The sequence below is a fragment of the Protopterus annectens genome, chromosome 5.part0 (assembly GCF_019279795.1).
Source record: "Protopterus annectens isolate FY-2018-M chromosome 5.part0, PAN1.0, whole genome shotgun sequence".
Classification (NCBI taxonomy): Eukaryota; Metazoa; Chordata; order Ceratodontiformes; family Protopteridae; genus Protopterus; species Protopterus annectens.
The window spans coordinates 951,741,661-951,756,989 of NC_056735.1; the positions used below are offsets into that span (position 1 = coordinate 951,741,661).

A 15,329-nucleotide genomic window follows, 5' to 3' on the forward strand; every position below is an offset into this window, starting at 1 on the left:
TTGCGAACAGCTTCTGCTTCGGGCACCGCGTGGCAAGAAAGACTGAGGAAAATGGCGTTGACTGATGCCTTTATACCCCAGGAGCTATGACGTCGGGTGAAGTGCGACATCAGCCGAGGCCAGACCCAGACTTTGGAATCCGGCCGACCGAAGGGCTGCCTGAGGCAGGACAACCCATATGTTATGACTGCAGATGCATCCTTGAAGGACATCTAATCTGCAGAACTGACTGCTGTGAGGGAGAAAGGTTAATTGCAGTATCTCTGTAACAACCTTTTTACATAACATGCTTAATCAAATACACCACTTAATGTACACAGATTCATAACTTTTAACTAGATGGAAGTAAAATGTGCATACTTTCCTCTAATTTATCAGCACCACCATCCCAAACAGAGTCACAGGGGAACCAGAACATCTTCTATGTAGCAATAGACATAAGGTGAATGGACAGTTGTGGACATCGTACATGTTCATTAAATATTATAAAATGTGTAAATTACATTTGTTCTACTCTGAATGCATCATTACACTATGAAAGACTGTGCAGAAGCTGCTCTTACACCAATGACAGAACTGGCCACAGTTATTGGTCTACTTCTACCTTAATTAGAATAACTAGACAAAATATTTTTTAAGTCACTAAACTAAGACACATTTCTCATTGACAGCGGAAAAACAAGAAGTGTAGGATTCATAAATAAGTGCCCATGCAACCTGGCTGGTTCTCAGCAGAATGGCATAAAAATGCCTTCTGCAATTCAAAATGATTGGCCATATAATGACATACTCTTTTACTAAAGTCACTGTGGTGCCACATGTGCTGTGTGCAAATGACCCCATCCCCTCTCTAGGATCACATACAACTCAGAAACATTATAGCGAGTGTGCACAGGGAAGTCCCAACCACTTAAGTTTTGAGACCAGAACCCCATACTGACAAGTTGGTGTACTACATCTGACTGCATTGATGAGCAAATGCACACATGGGGAATTTGATTTTTCATGACAGGAAAACTCTTTACCAGTTCCATACTGTCTTGTGGTGCAGAAAAACTTGCTACCACAACTTTACCTTTTCTGCCCTTACACTGCAATGCCAGCCAAACTACCACCAATGGACGCTCCCATAGTATTAGATCACCTTTATCATAGTATGATAAAGAAAGTAGCTCTGCCATAATGCCTAACAGAAGAAAATATTTAATGGACTGCTGTGCAATACGAAGGTAAATGACTACTCAGTACAACCAGCTAATGAGTAAGGTATGCTAAACAAATTGCATCTTATGCTCCCTGCTGTGCTATCAAGTCATTCTTGTGCACAGTATGCTCACCAGTGGGTGGTTGAAAGACAGATGAGATATACTCTTTTGTACATCCTTACACCGATCCATGTTTACTAATAAAGGCAATTACAGGTTGTTGTATTAAGCACAGCAAACACAATGCATTTATGCAAGAAGACACCTTATTTATGAATCTGAGGACAGTGAATCATAATTCATTTAATACTACTGTTGCACAGCTTTACTAAACATTCAGTAAAGTAACACTTCAAAGAACTGCAGTCTTCTTTCACAAGCCATAACAGACACTACAGATGGCATGTCAGGAAACATTTTTTATAACTGTAGCCTCAAGTGTACATAAAAAAAGTGTGAAAACACAGTAGAAGTACCTCTCTGCGCCTTCAGTGTTTGCTCTTCAATTCGTCTCAGGCGTTCCAACAACTCATCTTTCTCACGTTCGATTCTTTCTTTTTCCCTTTCAACCATTTCTCTTTTTTTCTTTTCATTTTCTAACTGCGCTCTTAAAAAAAAAGTGTACTGTGCATAAACCATTTCTGAACAGGACACATTTCATTGTCTTTTAACCCATGTTTAAAAAAATGATAATCTTAAATTAGAAAATCCTATATTATACTGGAATAATCTTAAAACCGTTACTACTACTTCAAAGACATTCTGCTTACCTTATACTGATATCTCTCATGGGCCACAGCATATCACTCAATATAATGTAACCAATGTCTCAGAGAAATGGCTTGAAAATCACAGCAGTACAGCCATAGAAGTACTAAAATAATATTTTGATGTCTCTAGTATTACTATCTGAAAACAAACCAAATTTGTTTTACAAATCAGGTAGTCAAGAGTGTTTTAACCTAAAATAAAATAAATATGATCTGGACACACATTGCGGTGATTTACAAAATTGGTTGCCTTCTCAAATTACTCCAGTTAAACTGCTAAACAGACAAAAAATAGCACAGACATGACATTTGGCAAAATAAAGACAGAGTTATCACTTGGTTGATGGTGGAAGAAGTGGACAATGCAGTGGGACTCTATAATAGAGTTCTTTGAAGGAGAAGGTGGTCAGCAACTAAAAAAAGGCATGATGTTACTGAGAAACAGATGCAAAAAGCAGCAACTCACCAAGAGCTATGAACACAACAAATATCACTTAGGAACCTAAAATGGGAGTGACGAGACGGATTCTAAACTGCACAGACAAGAGTGACTCAAAATGTCGATTGTTACAGTTAGTATCTCACAAAGCAAAATTATGAAATTATCTTCACATTTTTCACTTTTTTTTACTGATTGGGTTTGGGCTCAGTTGGCATATGGTTTGTTTTCAGAGGACAGATGAGGTGGCATTTACAGAGACTAGTGAAAATTTGCCCCTGCTCAGAGGAGCATGTAGTTTTCTTGTGCAAACTGAAGGAGGTGCTTGAAAAGCTGTATTGCCGCAAAATTTCTATGTAAAGGTTTTGTTTTCATCATAGACAGAAAAGTTGCTGACAGAATTTGAAAACAAAACCTGACAGTAGCTACTTACTGCTACTTGTGCAAACAGAATTACAACAGAATGATCCTTTAAAATAGTACCATGGAATGGCTAGGCAGACTGACTGTTGAAGAATGGTCAGGATGCAAGAGAGCAGCACAGCATTATCAAAGTAAACTAGACCATATCCTAACCCTTCTCAGTCACATCATGGCAACCCCCTTTGAAACCTCTTCAAAATATTGTCCACTGCACAGTCCACTTTCATAATCAACCAAGAGATGATACATCACTCTAGTTCACCAAACAAAATGTCACACATACTAAATTTGATTGTTCAGCAGCTTAAATTTTAGCTAGATATAGTAAGCAGACGAGGCAACAGACTTCAAACACTGCAACATGTTCAGATTATCTTTACTTTCTTAAGGTTTAATGCAGTCTCATGACTGCCTCACTTGAAAAAGATGACAATCCACAAATGTTATTTTTTTTAGTGATGGAAAAGATGGGCCAAAATTTTTGAACTAGGAAATGTTGTTTGCACACTTGAAACAGGTACTGTGTTTAAGGCAAAAATGAAAATGGATTGTACAACATACTTAAAGAGCATGAGGAAGGAAAATTCTAAGGATGGCAAAGTCTAAAAAGTACAGTTTTGTACCTACCATAAATGTAGATGTTCGAGTGCTAATACAGCTGCAGTCATAACAGATGGGTTTTCCTGCCATCAGGCGGGTCCTCGGTTGGCCGAATTCCAAAGTCTAGGTCCGGCGTCGGATGTCGTCGCTTCTTCCCTGACGTCAGTGCGACAGGGGTATAAAAGAACCAGCCGACGCCATTTTCTTCAGTTTTTCTTGCCCCAGATGTCAGGTGTCCCCAGAAGGAAGGCAAAACATAAATCTATGTAATAATGCAATGCAATATAAGGAAAAAACAGTAGTTGCAAGCAAATGCACCATAAAAGAATACCCCAACAAGGTTGTATGAGGAGGTGTTAGCCATTAGGTCTGTCCCAAGAGGGGAAGGAGGGAGGGAAACCTGGACTGCAGCTGTATTAGCACTCGAACATCTACATTTATAGTAGGTACAAAACTGTACTATGTTCATCGTGCATACAGCTACAGTCATAACAGATGGGTAGAATCCCAAAGCTAATGAAGGGGTGGTAGGCACTAAGTGGAACTAGGAGGAGCCAGTATGCCCTGCAAGACTGCAGTGGCAAAGCCCGCTCTAGTTTTGGAGTATAATGGTAGGTGATAGTGCTTGGAGAAAGTATGTACAGAGCTCCAAGTGGCTGCTTCCAAAATATCTTTGGTAGGAACCCCCCTGAGGAAAGCTGCAGAGGTAGCTGTGGCCCTTGTTGAGTGAGATCTGATGCCTGTAGGTACAGTCTTACCATGAAAAGAGTAACAAAAGCGTATGCAGTGGGCGATCCATTTTGAGATTGTCTGTTTGGAAATAGGCTTCCCTTGAGCACCTGTAGCATAGGACACAAAGAGTTGCTCTGATTTTCTGAAAGGCTTTGTTCTGTCCAAATAGTAATGGAGCTGTCTGTGAATGTCCAAGGAATGTAGTAGTCTCTCCCCTTTGTTTTGTGGATTAGGGTAAAAGGTAGGTAAGTGGATAACCTGATTCAAGGCAACCCTGGATACTACCTTTGGCATAAAGGAAGGATTGGTTCGTAAGGAAACTCTGTCCTGATGGAAAATGATGAAAGGCTGCACAGCCATGAGGGCTTGTAGTTCCGAAACCCTGCGTGCTGAGGTGATAGCTAGAAGGAAGGCTGTTTTCCATGACAAATATTGCAGTTCTGTTGAAGCAGCTGGCTCAAAAGGAGGCAGGGTCAGTTTTTCTAGAAAAAAATTGAGGTCCCAAGTAGGTACTGGTTGCTTCCTTGGGGGTTTTATATTATTAGCCCCTCTGAGGAACTGTCTTAAGAGAGGGTGAGAGAATAAAGGAGGATCAGTGTTGTACTCTGCAGAAATGGCTGAGGCATGGATTTTGATGGAGGAGAATGAAAGTCCACTACTTAGCAACTCAGCTAGGTACTGTAATATTTGAGGTAAATTCAGTATTCCAGGATTCTGACCCTTTTTCTGATTCCAGGCACAAAACCATTTCCATTTTGCGAAGTAGGCTTTTCTAGTAGAAGGTCTTCTGGCCTCCAAAATGACATCCTGCACCTCCTTGGAGAGTAGGGTCTGTTGTGAATTTAAGGAATCCTCCATGCGGCCAGATTGAGTGTTTTCAGCTGACTGTGAAGTGTTTTGAAGTTGTGCTGAGTCAGTAGAAGAGGCATTAGAGGCAGGATCCATGGTGGGAAATGCGTCAGGCTCCTCAGGAGTGGGTACCAGTGTTGTCTTGGCCAGTCTGGAGCAATGAGAATCATCTTTGGTCTGTCTGCTCTGGCTTTTAATAGAACTTTGGGGCAGCAGAGGAAGAGGTGGAAAGGCATAAACTGTCATTGCTGTCCAACTGAAAGAGAGTGCGTCCACTTTCCAGGCCTGTGGATGGAAGGTCCTTGAGCAGAATTTTGTCAATTGGTAATTTCTGTGGTTGGCAAAGAGATCTATGTCTGGCCTTCCCCATGCTTGAATTATCTTTGTAAAAACCTGAGGATGCAATTTCCATTCGTGTGGATCTGTCATATTTCTGCTCAAGTTGTCTGCCAGCGTGTTTTCCTTGCCTGGCAGGAACTGTGCTTGAAGTTGGATTTGTAATTCCAGAGCCATGTTCCAAAGAGACATGACTAGCCTGCCATAGGGGGTATGAATGGGTTCCTCCCTGATTGTTTATGTACCACATCACTGTGGTGTTGTCTGTCCTTATCAATAGCTGGCCTGGATGCAGTAGGTCTTTGAATGCCATAATAGCATTTATTACTGCTAGCATTTCCTTTTGATTGATGTGTAGGTGCTTTTCTTTTTGTGACCATTTGCCCTGAATGCACCGATCTGTCATGTGCAGCCCCCCCCCCCCCAAGGCGTAGTCCGAGGCGTCTGTTGTGATGACTTGATTTGCTTGAGGCTTGCAGAATGTGAGACCTATGTTTCTCTGGCATGCTTGAGCCCACCACGGAAATTCCTTTTGAAAACATGGAAGCAGTGGTATAATTGTTTCCAAACTGTGGCTGTGTTGAGACCATAAGTTTTTTATGTACCACTGAAGTTTCCTCATATGCAGCTTTGCACATGGGATTAGCAGGATGCAAGATGCCATGAATCCCAGAGCCTGCAGGATTTTCCTTGCAGTCAGCCTGGTGAAGGTTGTCAGTTTTCTGAAGTATTGAGTTAGTTGCCCTTGTTTCTCTGGCGTGAGGTAGGCCATCTGGGTGTTTGTATCCAAGCTGGCACCCAGGAAAATTATTGTTTGAGAGGGTATTAGTCTTGATTTCTTTTTGTTGACTGTGTATCCCAGAGAATTCAACAACATTATTACAAACGCCAGGTGCTTCAGAAGAGTGTGTTTGCTGTCCGCTTGGATCAGGCAGTCGTCCAAATATGGGTATATTTGTATCCCTTGAAGTCTGCAGAAGGCAATTACTGATGCCAGGCATTTCGTGAACACTCTGGGCGCAGTAGATAAGCCAAAGGGCAATGCAGAGAATTGATAATGGATTGAACCTGCAAAAAATCTGAGGTATCTTCTGCAATCTTGTCTGATTGGGACATGCAGGTATGCCTTCTTGAGGTCCAATGTTACCAGCCAAGATTCCTTGCCCAGCATGGGAAGAAGCTGCTGTAATGTGAGCATCTTGAATTTTGGTACGAGTAAATATGTGTTTAGGATGGATAGGTCCAAAATAGGTCTCCAATCTTTGCCCTTCCTTGGTACCAGGAATAGTCTGGAATAAAAACCTTGACCCTGTTCTTGTGCAGGTACCTCTTGAATAGCTTTCATGTCCATGAGATCTGAAATTTGTTTTTGTGCCTCTGCCCTTTGATTTGGTGACAGGTTTGGCATGCCTCTCATTTTTGGAAGGGTGTGAAAGTGGAATCTGTAGCCTCTGTCTATAATGTCCAAGATCCATTTGTCTTTTGTCACAATGTGCCAATTTTTCGAAAATAATGCCAGTTTTCCGCCTAAAGGTGCTGCCATTTGAGCCTTGCTTGGCATGCAAAGGGGAAAGTCATTGGGTCTGCTTTCTGAATGGCTGTGAACTATCCTCACCACCTCTTGGTGTAGGTGTTTGCCACTGTCTGCCTCTAAATGATCCTTGAGATTGCCCTCTACCCCTCGGGCGCCTGTATCTACCTCTGAGGTCTGTCCGTGGCTGGAAAGGACCAATTTTTTGAAGGCCAATTTCTACTGAAACGTGGAGGTTGTACCTGAAGGAAATCTTTCACTGTTTGCATTGATTTTGCCTTTTCCTCCATTTTCTTTAATACCTCCTCAGCTTTAACACCAAACAATACATCTTTTTGAAGAGGTGCATCCAGTAATTTAGCTTTGACACGATCTGGTAAGGTTTGCACTTTGAGCCAAGCATGTCTACGTATGACTGATCCTGTAACAGCAGCTCTACATGAGGCCTTTAAAGCATCAAAACCACATTGCAAGGTATGTTTACCCACTTGCTCTGCACTTTGCAACAAATCCTGCAACTCCTTAAAGTCTGGTTGTTCAGGTTGCGACATTTTGCTTTTCAACTGAGATAACAAAAACTGTTAATACTTAAACATATGGAACTGACAGTTTAATGCCCTCATGGTTAAGGTGGCCGAGGTGTATACCTTTTTACCCCACCTTTCTAACGCTCTGGAATATCTCTCTGAAGGTAGTGGATTTTTGGCAGTGGAGGCCTTAATTCCCTTGGGACCCTGTGAAATAGTTTCTGGGTGAGCCGCATGGCTTTTGTATAGGAATTGGTGTGAATGAGGAACCCGGTAATACCGGTCAGGCTTGATTGGAGCTGGAGGTAAAGAATCTGGGTTAAGGCTGGCCTCCGAATACACATCATCTAATATGTCTAAGACAGGAGGCATTGCCAGAGGCCTGTGCTGAGGGAGCAAGAGGAAATCCCTGAGCCTTTTCTTGGAGTTTGAGTATTCTTGGCCTTCCCAGTGGAAGTGTTCCCTCAAGGTATGCAAGGTTTCCCCAAAAGAGTAATCCTTGGGGGGGGGGGGCAGAGGGAATGGACTCCTCTGCATCAGAATCTTCAAAAGGGGAGTATGACTGTTCCTGGTCCTCAGTAATGGAGGCCTGGTCCGAGGAAGGGTATTCTTCCTCCACTCTGGGCCTTTTGTCCGAGGGGGGTTGAGAACCCCTGATAAGAGTAATCAAATCCTCAGCCATTTTGAGCATCTGCTTTTTAGGCATGGGGTCTTGAGAGGGGCCCTGTGGAGCTTTTCTTTTAGAATGCATGGCTGCTTTAGATTTAGTGTAAGCCTTAATGGAAAAAGAAGGCCTGAAGACACCTTGAGAGGTGGCAGGCCTGTCTAAACTCTGAGTTTCCCCGCCAAGAGTGGCTTCGGTATCTGTAGTCGGGGTGTGGGCCGAAGAGCCTGCGACCTCGGGTACAGAAGACACCGCTAATGAAGTGTCATCGGTAGTCAGGGGCTGCGTAGGCGCCTCACTGAGAACCGGAGCACCTGTAGTCGGCTTTAGCGTGGTGTCGGTAGAAGTCGCGGACCTCGTATGTCGGTCCTTATCTTTGCGTCTTTTACTCAAAACTGTAGTCGGATTATCCGACGACATAATATAGTTAAATTTTTTGCCAAAATAGTGTTGGGCGAACTCTGCCCGACGCTTAATAGTGCGTCTGTTGAATGTAGCATAAAAACGACAGGCCGAGACGTCGTGGTCTGGGCCTAAGCAAGGAATGCAGAGGGAATGGAAATCCTTATGCGGTATTTGCTTCCCACATGAAATGCAATTATTAACTTTGTCTGACATCGGTCTGAGGCAAGAAAAGTTTCAACGGGTACTTAGCTTTCAAGAAGTCTTCGGTTGAAAAATATTCGTAATCTCAGGAGCTGGCCGACCGGCACTTGCGAACTGCTTCTGCCGGGCACAGCGGCAAGAAAGACTGAAGAAAATGGCGTCGGCTGGTTCTTTTATACCCCTGTCGCACTGACGTCAGGGAAGAAGCGACGACATCCGACGCCGGACCTAGACTTTGGAATTCGGCCGACCGAGGACCCGCCTGACGGCAGGAAAACCCATCTGTTATGACTGCAGCTGTATGCACGATGAACATAAGTCCAGATGCAGAACAAAGAGAAAGAAATGCAGAAGCTGTTAAAGATGACAGGAAAAGAAAGACATTTTGTATAAAAAGACACAATGTGCTCCATTTAATATTTGTGAGAATGTTGCAGAAGCACCAAAGAGATCATCTATAAGAAAAATTTGTTAAAAGAATTAGTGGTGTTTCAACTATGGGATGGGCATACACTCAATGTACAATGAAGGAAAACGGAGGTTTGTGATAATTTTTTTATAAATCAGAAACACACAGCAATTTCTGAAGTTAATACAAAATAAGAAAAAAAGAACTCCAGAAAAATGTTAACATTAATGAATTAGACAGTTAAATATATTACAGTGCTAAATAGAACACAAGTAGTTTTTTTAAAAAGATACAAACCTGGCCAAGTAAGAAAAGTACCATGGCAAAGATTGATGACTGCAAATTAGGAGCCATCAGTGAATACCACACTGACAAGTGTTTGCCAGGAAGGGCTAACACAAACAACTGGTGTCAGAGCCATGAATTAAAACTAAATGCCAAGAAATGCACAACAGTATCCTTCGGGAAGTCATCCACTCCTGGTAACTATTATACTGACAACACATCCCCTTAGAGGTGACCCAGTACTCAGGGACTTAGGACACACATGGATAGTAATCTAGCCTTTGACCATCAGGTGTTTACAGTAGAGAGAAAATCATTTTATGTTGCGCAACTTATAAACAAAGGTATGGCATCAAAGTCCAAGGAAGTCATTATTCCACTGTATTCGGCATTCATCAGACCTATCATTGATTAAAATGCCCCCTTTAGTATGTACCTAACCAGGCATATCCAACAACTGGAATGTCCACAGAGGTTCCTCACTAAAAGAATACAGGGCTTAAGTAAAATGTCCTATGCAGACCGCCTCAAGGCTTTATCCCTGTACTCCATCTCCTACAGGCTTTTGAGGGGAGACCATGTGAAGCAGAGTTCTTCCCTAACCCAATTCAAGTGCAACTTGGCCAACTGGATGGGGAACATGAAATTCATCCCTGGTTTGGCAACTACATCATTAAAGGACACAGGCACCCTGTAAATGGTTTATCTCCCAGGCCCTAGCTTGTAAATATTTCATCTCCCAAGCCCCTGCTTACACTTATCAAGGGCATCAGAACTTGTCAGAGCTTTGGGATGCATGGCTAGGCTTACAAATGCCTCTGTGGTCGTTAGTCTAGTAAACACCTATGAACCTATGACCATCTGATGAAGTGGGATGCTGGACTAGGAGTTGGAAAGGAAATGCAATTTTACCAGTGGAGAAAAGAACGAGCACATACATTCATTATATCAGTTATTTATGAATGGGCAGCACAGCTGTTAGTGTAGACAAAATAAAAGCATAGCTTCAAGCAGAGATCAGTTTAACAGTAAACCATAAAGTACAGTTTTGTACCTACCATAAATGTAGATGTCCGAGAGGAATGCATCTGCAGTCTTTACAAATGGGTTGTCCTGTCGTCAGGCAGCCCTTCGGTCGGCTGGATTCCAAAGTCTGGGTATGGCTTCGGCTGGTGTCTCACTTCACCCGACGTCATTGCGGCAGTTCTTCGGGTATAAAGGCATCAGCCGACGCCATTTTCCTCAGTGTTTCTTGCCCCAGATGCCAGGTGCCCTCTTGGTTGGCTAAATTTGGATAAATGCCAAAGTTTCCAAAAAGTAGAGAGCAAACACACAAAATAAATATGTATGTACATATATACAAACAAATACACCATAATAGATCCCCCCCAAGCTAGCTGAAGATTGGTAAGTACCCTAGGAGTACCTCAGAAGGGAAGGAGGGTGGGTAATCCTGACTGCAGATGCATTCCTCTCGGACATCTACATTTATGGTAGGTACAAAACTGTACTATGTCCTTCAAGGATGCATCTGCAGTCTTCTAAATGGGTAGAATACCATAGCTAAACTAGGGGAGGAGGAAATGAGAATAGATTATGGTGTAGTCAGGATCCCTTGCAAAACAGCAGTGGCAAAACCAGCACGGGATCTAGAGTATAGAGGTAAGTTATAATGCTTGGCAAATGTATGCACGGAGGTCCAAGTAGCAGCCTCTATAATGTCCTTGGTAGCCACTCCTCGTAAGAAAGCTGTGGTAGTGGCTGTGGCCCTTGTGGAGTGAGGCCTGATGTTCTCTGGAGTTTTCTTTCCATGGTAGGAGTAACAAAATCTAATGCAATTTCCTATCCATTTGGAGATTGTCTGTTTAGAAATTGGTTTTCCTTCTTTTCCTGTTGCATAAGCTACCAGAAGCTGGTCAGTTTTTCTATTGTTTTTTGTCCTGTCCAGGTAGTAGCATAATTGTCTGTGTACATCCAAGGTATGTAAGAGCTTTTCTCCCCTGTTCTGTGGATTGCGGAAGAATGTAGGAAGGTGGATAGCCTGATTTAAAGAGACTCTGGATACCACCTTAGGCATGAATGTAGGATTTGTTCTCAAGGACACTCTATCTTGATGGAAGATCAGGAAGGGTTGTACTGCCATTAATGCCTGTAGTTCAGAGACCCTTCTTGCTGAAGTTATGGCCAGCAGGAAAGCAGTCTTCCAGGATAAGTATTGCAATTCTGCTGTAGCTGCTGGCTCGAAAGGAGGTAGAGTTAGCTTTTCTAGCACAAAGTTCAAGTCCCATGCTGGCAATGGAGGTTTCCTGGGAGGTTTTACATTTTAATTCCCTCAGAAACTGTCTGAGCAGAGGATGCGAGAAGACAGGAGGATTCAAGCTGTATTCTGCTGAAATAGCTGATGCATGTATCTTGATGGAGGAATAGGACAGGCCTGTATGGAAGAGCTCCGCCAAGTACTCCAGGATGTTGGCTATGTTCACCAGTGTCACATCTTGCCCCTTTGCAGTACTCCAGATGAAATATCTTTTCCATTTTGCTGCATAATTCTTTCTTGTTGAAGGTCTACGAGCCTCCAGGATTATGTCTTTAACCCTTTGGGATAAATTTGGGTTAATTGCCGTTATGTAATGTTCCAGGCAGTTAGCTGCAGAGTTTTTAGGTTTGGATGCAGTATGTTGTAGTTGTTCTGCGTCAGCAGTAATGGGATCAGGGGCAGTTTCCATATTTGTTCCCGGGACATGCTCCTCAGCAGTGGATACCAATGTTGTCTTGGCCAGTCTGGGGCTATCAGGATGATCCTCGGACGTTCCTCTGATCTTGAGAAGCACCTTGTGCATCAAAGGAAGTGGTGGGAATGCGTATGCTGTCAGGCTTTTCCAACTGAAGGATAGGGAGTCCACCTTCCAAGCAAGTGGGTGGTAAGTCCTTGTGCAGAATTTCTTCAACTGGTGATTGCATGGGGATGCAAACAAGTCTATTTGTGGTAATCCCCATTCTCTTGTGGTGGTTTTGAAAATGTCCGGATGCAGCATCCATTCGTGGGCATCTGTTGTAGTTCTGCTTAATATGTCTGCTAGAATGTTTTCCTTCCCTGGTACATAAATTGCCTGTAACTGAATGTTGTAGCTCAGAGCCACATCCCATAGGTCCAGTGCCAGCCGGCATAGGGGGTATGAGTGTGTGCCTCCCTGTTTGTTGATGTACCACATAACTGTGGTGTTGTCTGTCCTTATCATCAACTGGCCTTCTTGGAGAAGAGGTCTGAATGCCTGGATTGCCAATTTTACTGCCATCATTTCTTTTAGATTTATGTGCAGATGCAGCTGGTCTTGAGTCCATAGGCCTTGAATGCACTTGTCCATCATGTGTGCCCCCCAACCGAGGTCTGTTGCATCTGTCGTGATAGTCGGTCTTGGTTGACTTTTGCAGAAGGGCAGTCCTGTGTTTGATTGACAGGCCTGAGCCCACCATAAGAACTCTTGCTTCAGGCATGGGATCATTGGAATTTTGGTTTCTAGGCTGTGCTTGTGCTGAGACCACAAATTTTTTAGGTACCACTGTAGCTTTCTCATATGAAGCCTGGCATGAGGGACCAGAATTATGCAGGATGCCATGAAGCCTAGAGCTTGAAGCACTTTTCTTGCAGTTAGATGGCTCTGCTTTGTTAATGCCAAGAAGTAGAGAGGAAGTTGCTCTTTCTTTTCTGCAGTTAGAAATGCCATTTGTTTTGATGTGTCCAGTTCTGCACCCAGAAAGGTTATTATCTGGGATGGAATCAGCCTTGACTTTTTTGTATTGACTGTATATCCCAGGGCTTGCAGCAGGTAGATGACTCTTTGTAAGTCTTCTGTTAATTTGTTTTTGTTGTCCGCTTGTATCAGGCAGTCGTCCAGGTAGGGATAGATTTGAATTCCCTGAAGTATGCAATGAGCGATTACTGATGCCAGGCATTTCGTGAACACTCTGGGCGCAGTAGATAAGCCAAAGGGCAATGCTGAGAATTGATAATGCTCTGATCCTGCAAGAAATCTGAGGTATCTTCTGCAAATTGGTCTTATGGGGACGTGCAGGTATGCCTCCTTGAGATCTAGAGTTACCAGCCAAGACTCCTTGCCCAGCATGGGAAGAAGCTGCTGTAGGGTCAGCATTTTGAATTTTGGAACAATGAGGAATGTGTTTAAGGCGGACAGGTCTAGAATAGGCCTCCATTTGTTTTCTTTTCTTGGTACCAGGAAGAGCCTGGAGTAAAATCCCTTCCCTTGCTCCATAAATGGTACCTTTTCCACAGCTCGCATTCTTAATAATTGAGATATTTGTTATAGAGCTTCTGCCCTTTGAGAAGGTGGTAGGTTTGGCATTCCTCTCTTTCCTGGTAGTGTATGGAAATGGAACCTGTAACCTTTGTCTATAGTCTGCAAAATCCATTTTTCTCTTGTAATGCAGTGCCAGTTTTTTGAAAATAATGTTAGCTTTCCGCCTAAGGGTGCTTCTAGTTGTTCCCTGGTAGGCGGTGCCACCGGCAAGTCACTGTGATTGAGTTGTTGTAGCGGTGGTGGCTGTATCCATGCCTCGTTGATTGTTACCCTGCCACTGGCGACCCCTGTAGGCACCCCTGGATTGGTTTCTGCCTCTAGAGCGCCTATTCCTGCCTCTTTGTGCCTTAGAGGAGTCCGGAAAGGACCAATTCTTGGAGGGCCAATTCCTGCTAAACCTTGGAGGTTGAACTTGTAAGAAATCTTTTACTGTTTGCACAGATTTTGCTTTCTCTTCCATCTTTTTTAGTACCTGCTGTGCGGGGGCACCAAATAAATTGACCTTGTCCATAGGTGCATCCAAAAGCTTAGATTTGACATGGTCTGGTAATGCCTGTTCTTTCAACCATGCATGCCTCCTGATAACTGTGCCAGTCATGGCTGATCTAAAGGAAGCCTCCAGTGCATCATAGCCACATTTTAAAGAATGGTTACTAACCTGCTGTATGTTATGTAACATTTCTTGAATATACTTTTTATCTATAGATTCTTCAGAGGACAGTTTTTTAGTCAACTGGTCAAGCATAAACTCTTGATATTGAATCATATGAAATTGGCAGTTCAAAGCTCTAGCTGACAAAGTAGCAGAGGTGTAAACTTTTTTACCCCATCTCTCTAAGGACCTGGATTCCCTTTCAGAGGGGAGGGGGTTTTTAGAAGTAGCAGCTGCTACAGCTTTAGGGCCCTGGGAGATAGTCTCTGGATCTGCAAAAGGGGCCTTGTATAAGTGGTGATGAGTGTCCGGGACCCTGTAGTACCTATCGGGCTTAGCAGGAGCCGGAGGTAAAGTATCAGGAGTAGTGCAAGCATCATTAAATGCATCATCAACAACAGATAGAACTGGAGGTATAGCTAAAGGCCTATGCTGTGGCAAGTGTAGAAAGGTCCTAAGCCTTTTTCTAGAGTCTGAGAAATCTTGGCCCTGCCACTGAAATTGTTCCCTCATAGCATGCAAGGTTTCCCCAAAAGAAAATTCCTCAGGAGAGGCTGAAGGGATGGACTCCTCAGCATCAGAGTCTTCGTAAGGAGAATAAGAAGCCTCAGGAGGGTCTGTATGTTCTGAGTCATCAGAGGAATCATCTGTGGCTACTGGCTCAGGGGGCTCTGCTCTAGGCCTCTTTTCTGGAGGAGGGAGAGAGGCCCTGTCTGGATGAGGCTGGGATCCACGAATTAAAGAGATGAGATCCTCTGCCAAAGAAAGCATATGGGAGCTGGTGCTGGGCCTGTGAGAGGGGGGCTTGGCAGGCCCAGGTTTTGAAGCTTTGGCTGCTTTAGCCCTGGCAAAGGCCTTAATAGACATAGCTGGAGGAGGCCTAGCAGCTCCACGTGCAGGGGTAGAAATATCTAGGGGAATGGTGTCTGATAAATCCTGTGAAATCGCAACAGAAGGTTGGATTTCATAAGCCGTTTCTACCAGG

General features: G+C 43.5%; 1 protein-coding gene across 1 annotated transcript in view; it reads right to left on the bottom strand.

Annotated features, from left to right (window-relative positions):
- RDX (radixin) overlaps positions 1–15,329 on the bottom strand; it is a 1,792,353-nt gene that overhangs the window by 682,188 nt on the left and 1,094,836 nt on the right. The window contains 1 exon segment of the mRNA XM_044072720.1: positions 1,682–1,812. Coding sequence (XP_043928655.1) covers positions 1,682–1,812 — 131 coding nt within the window.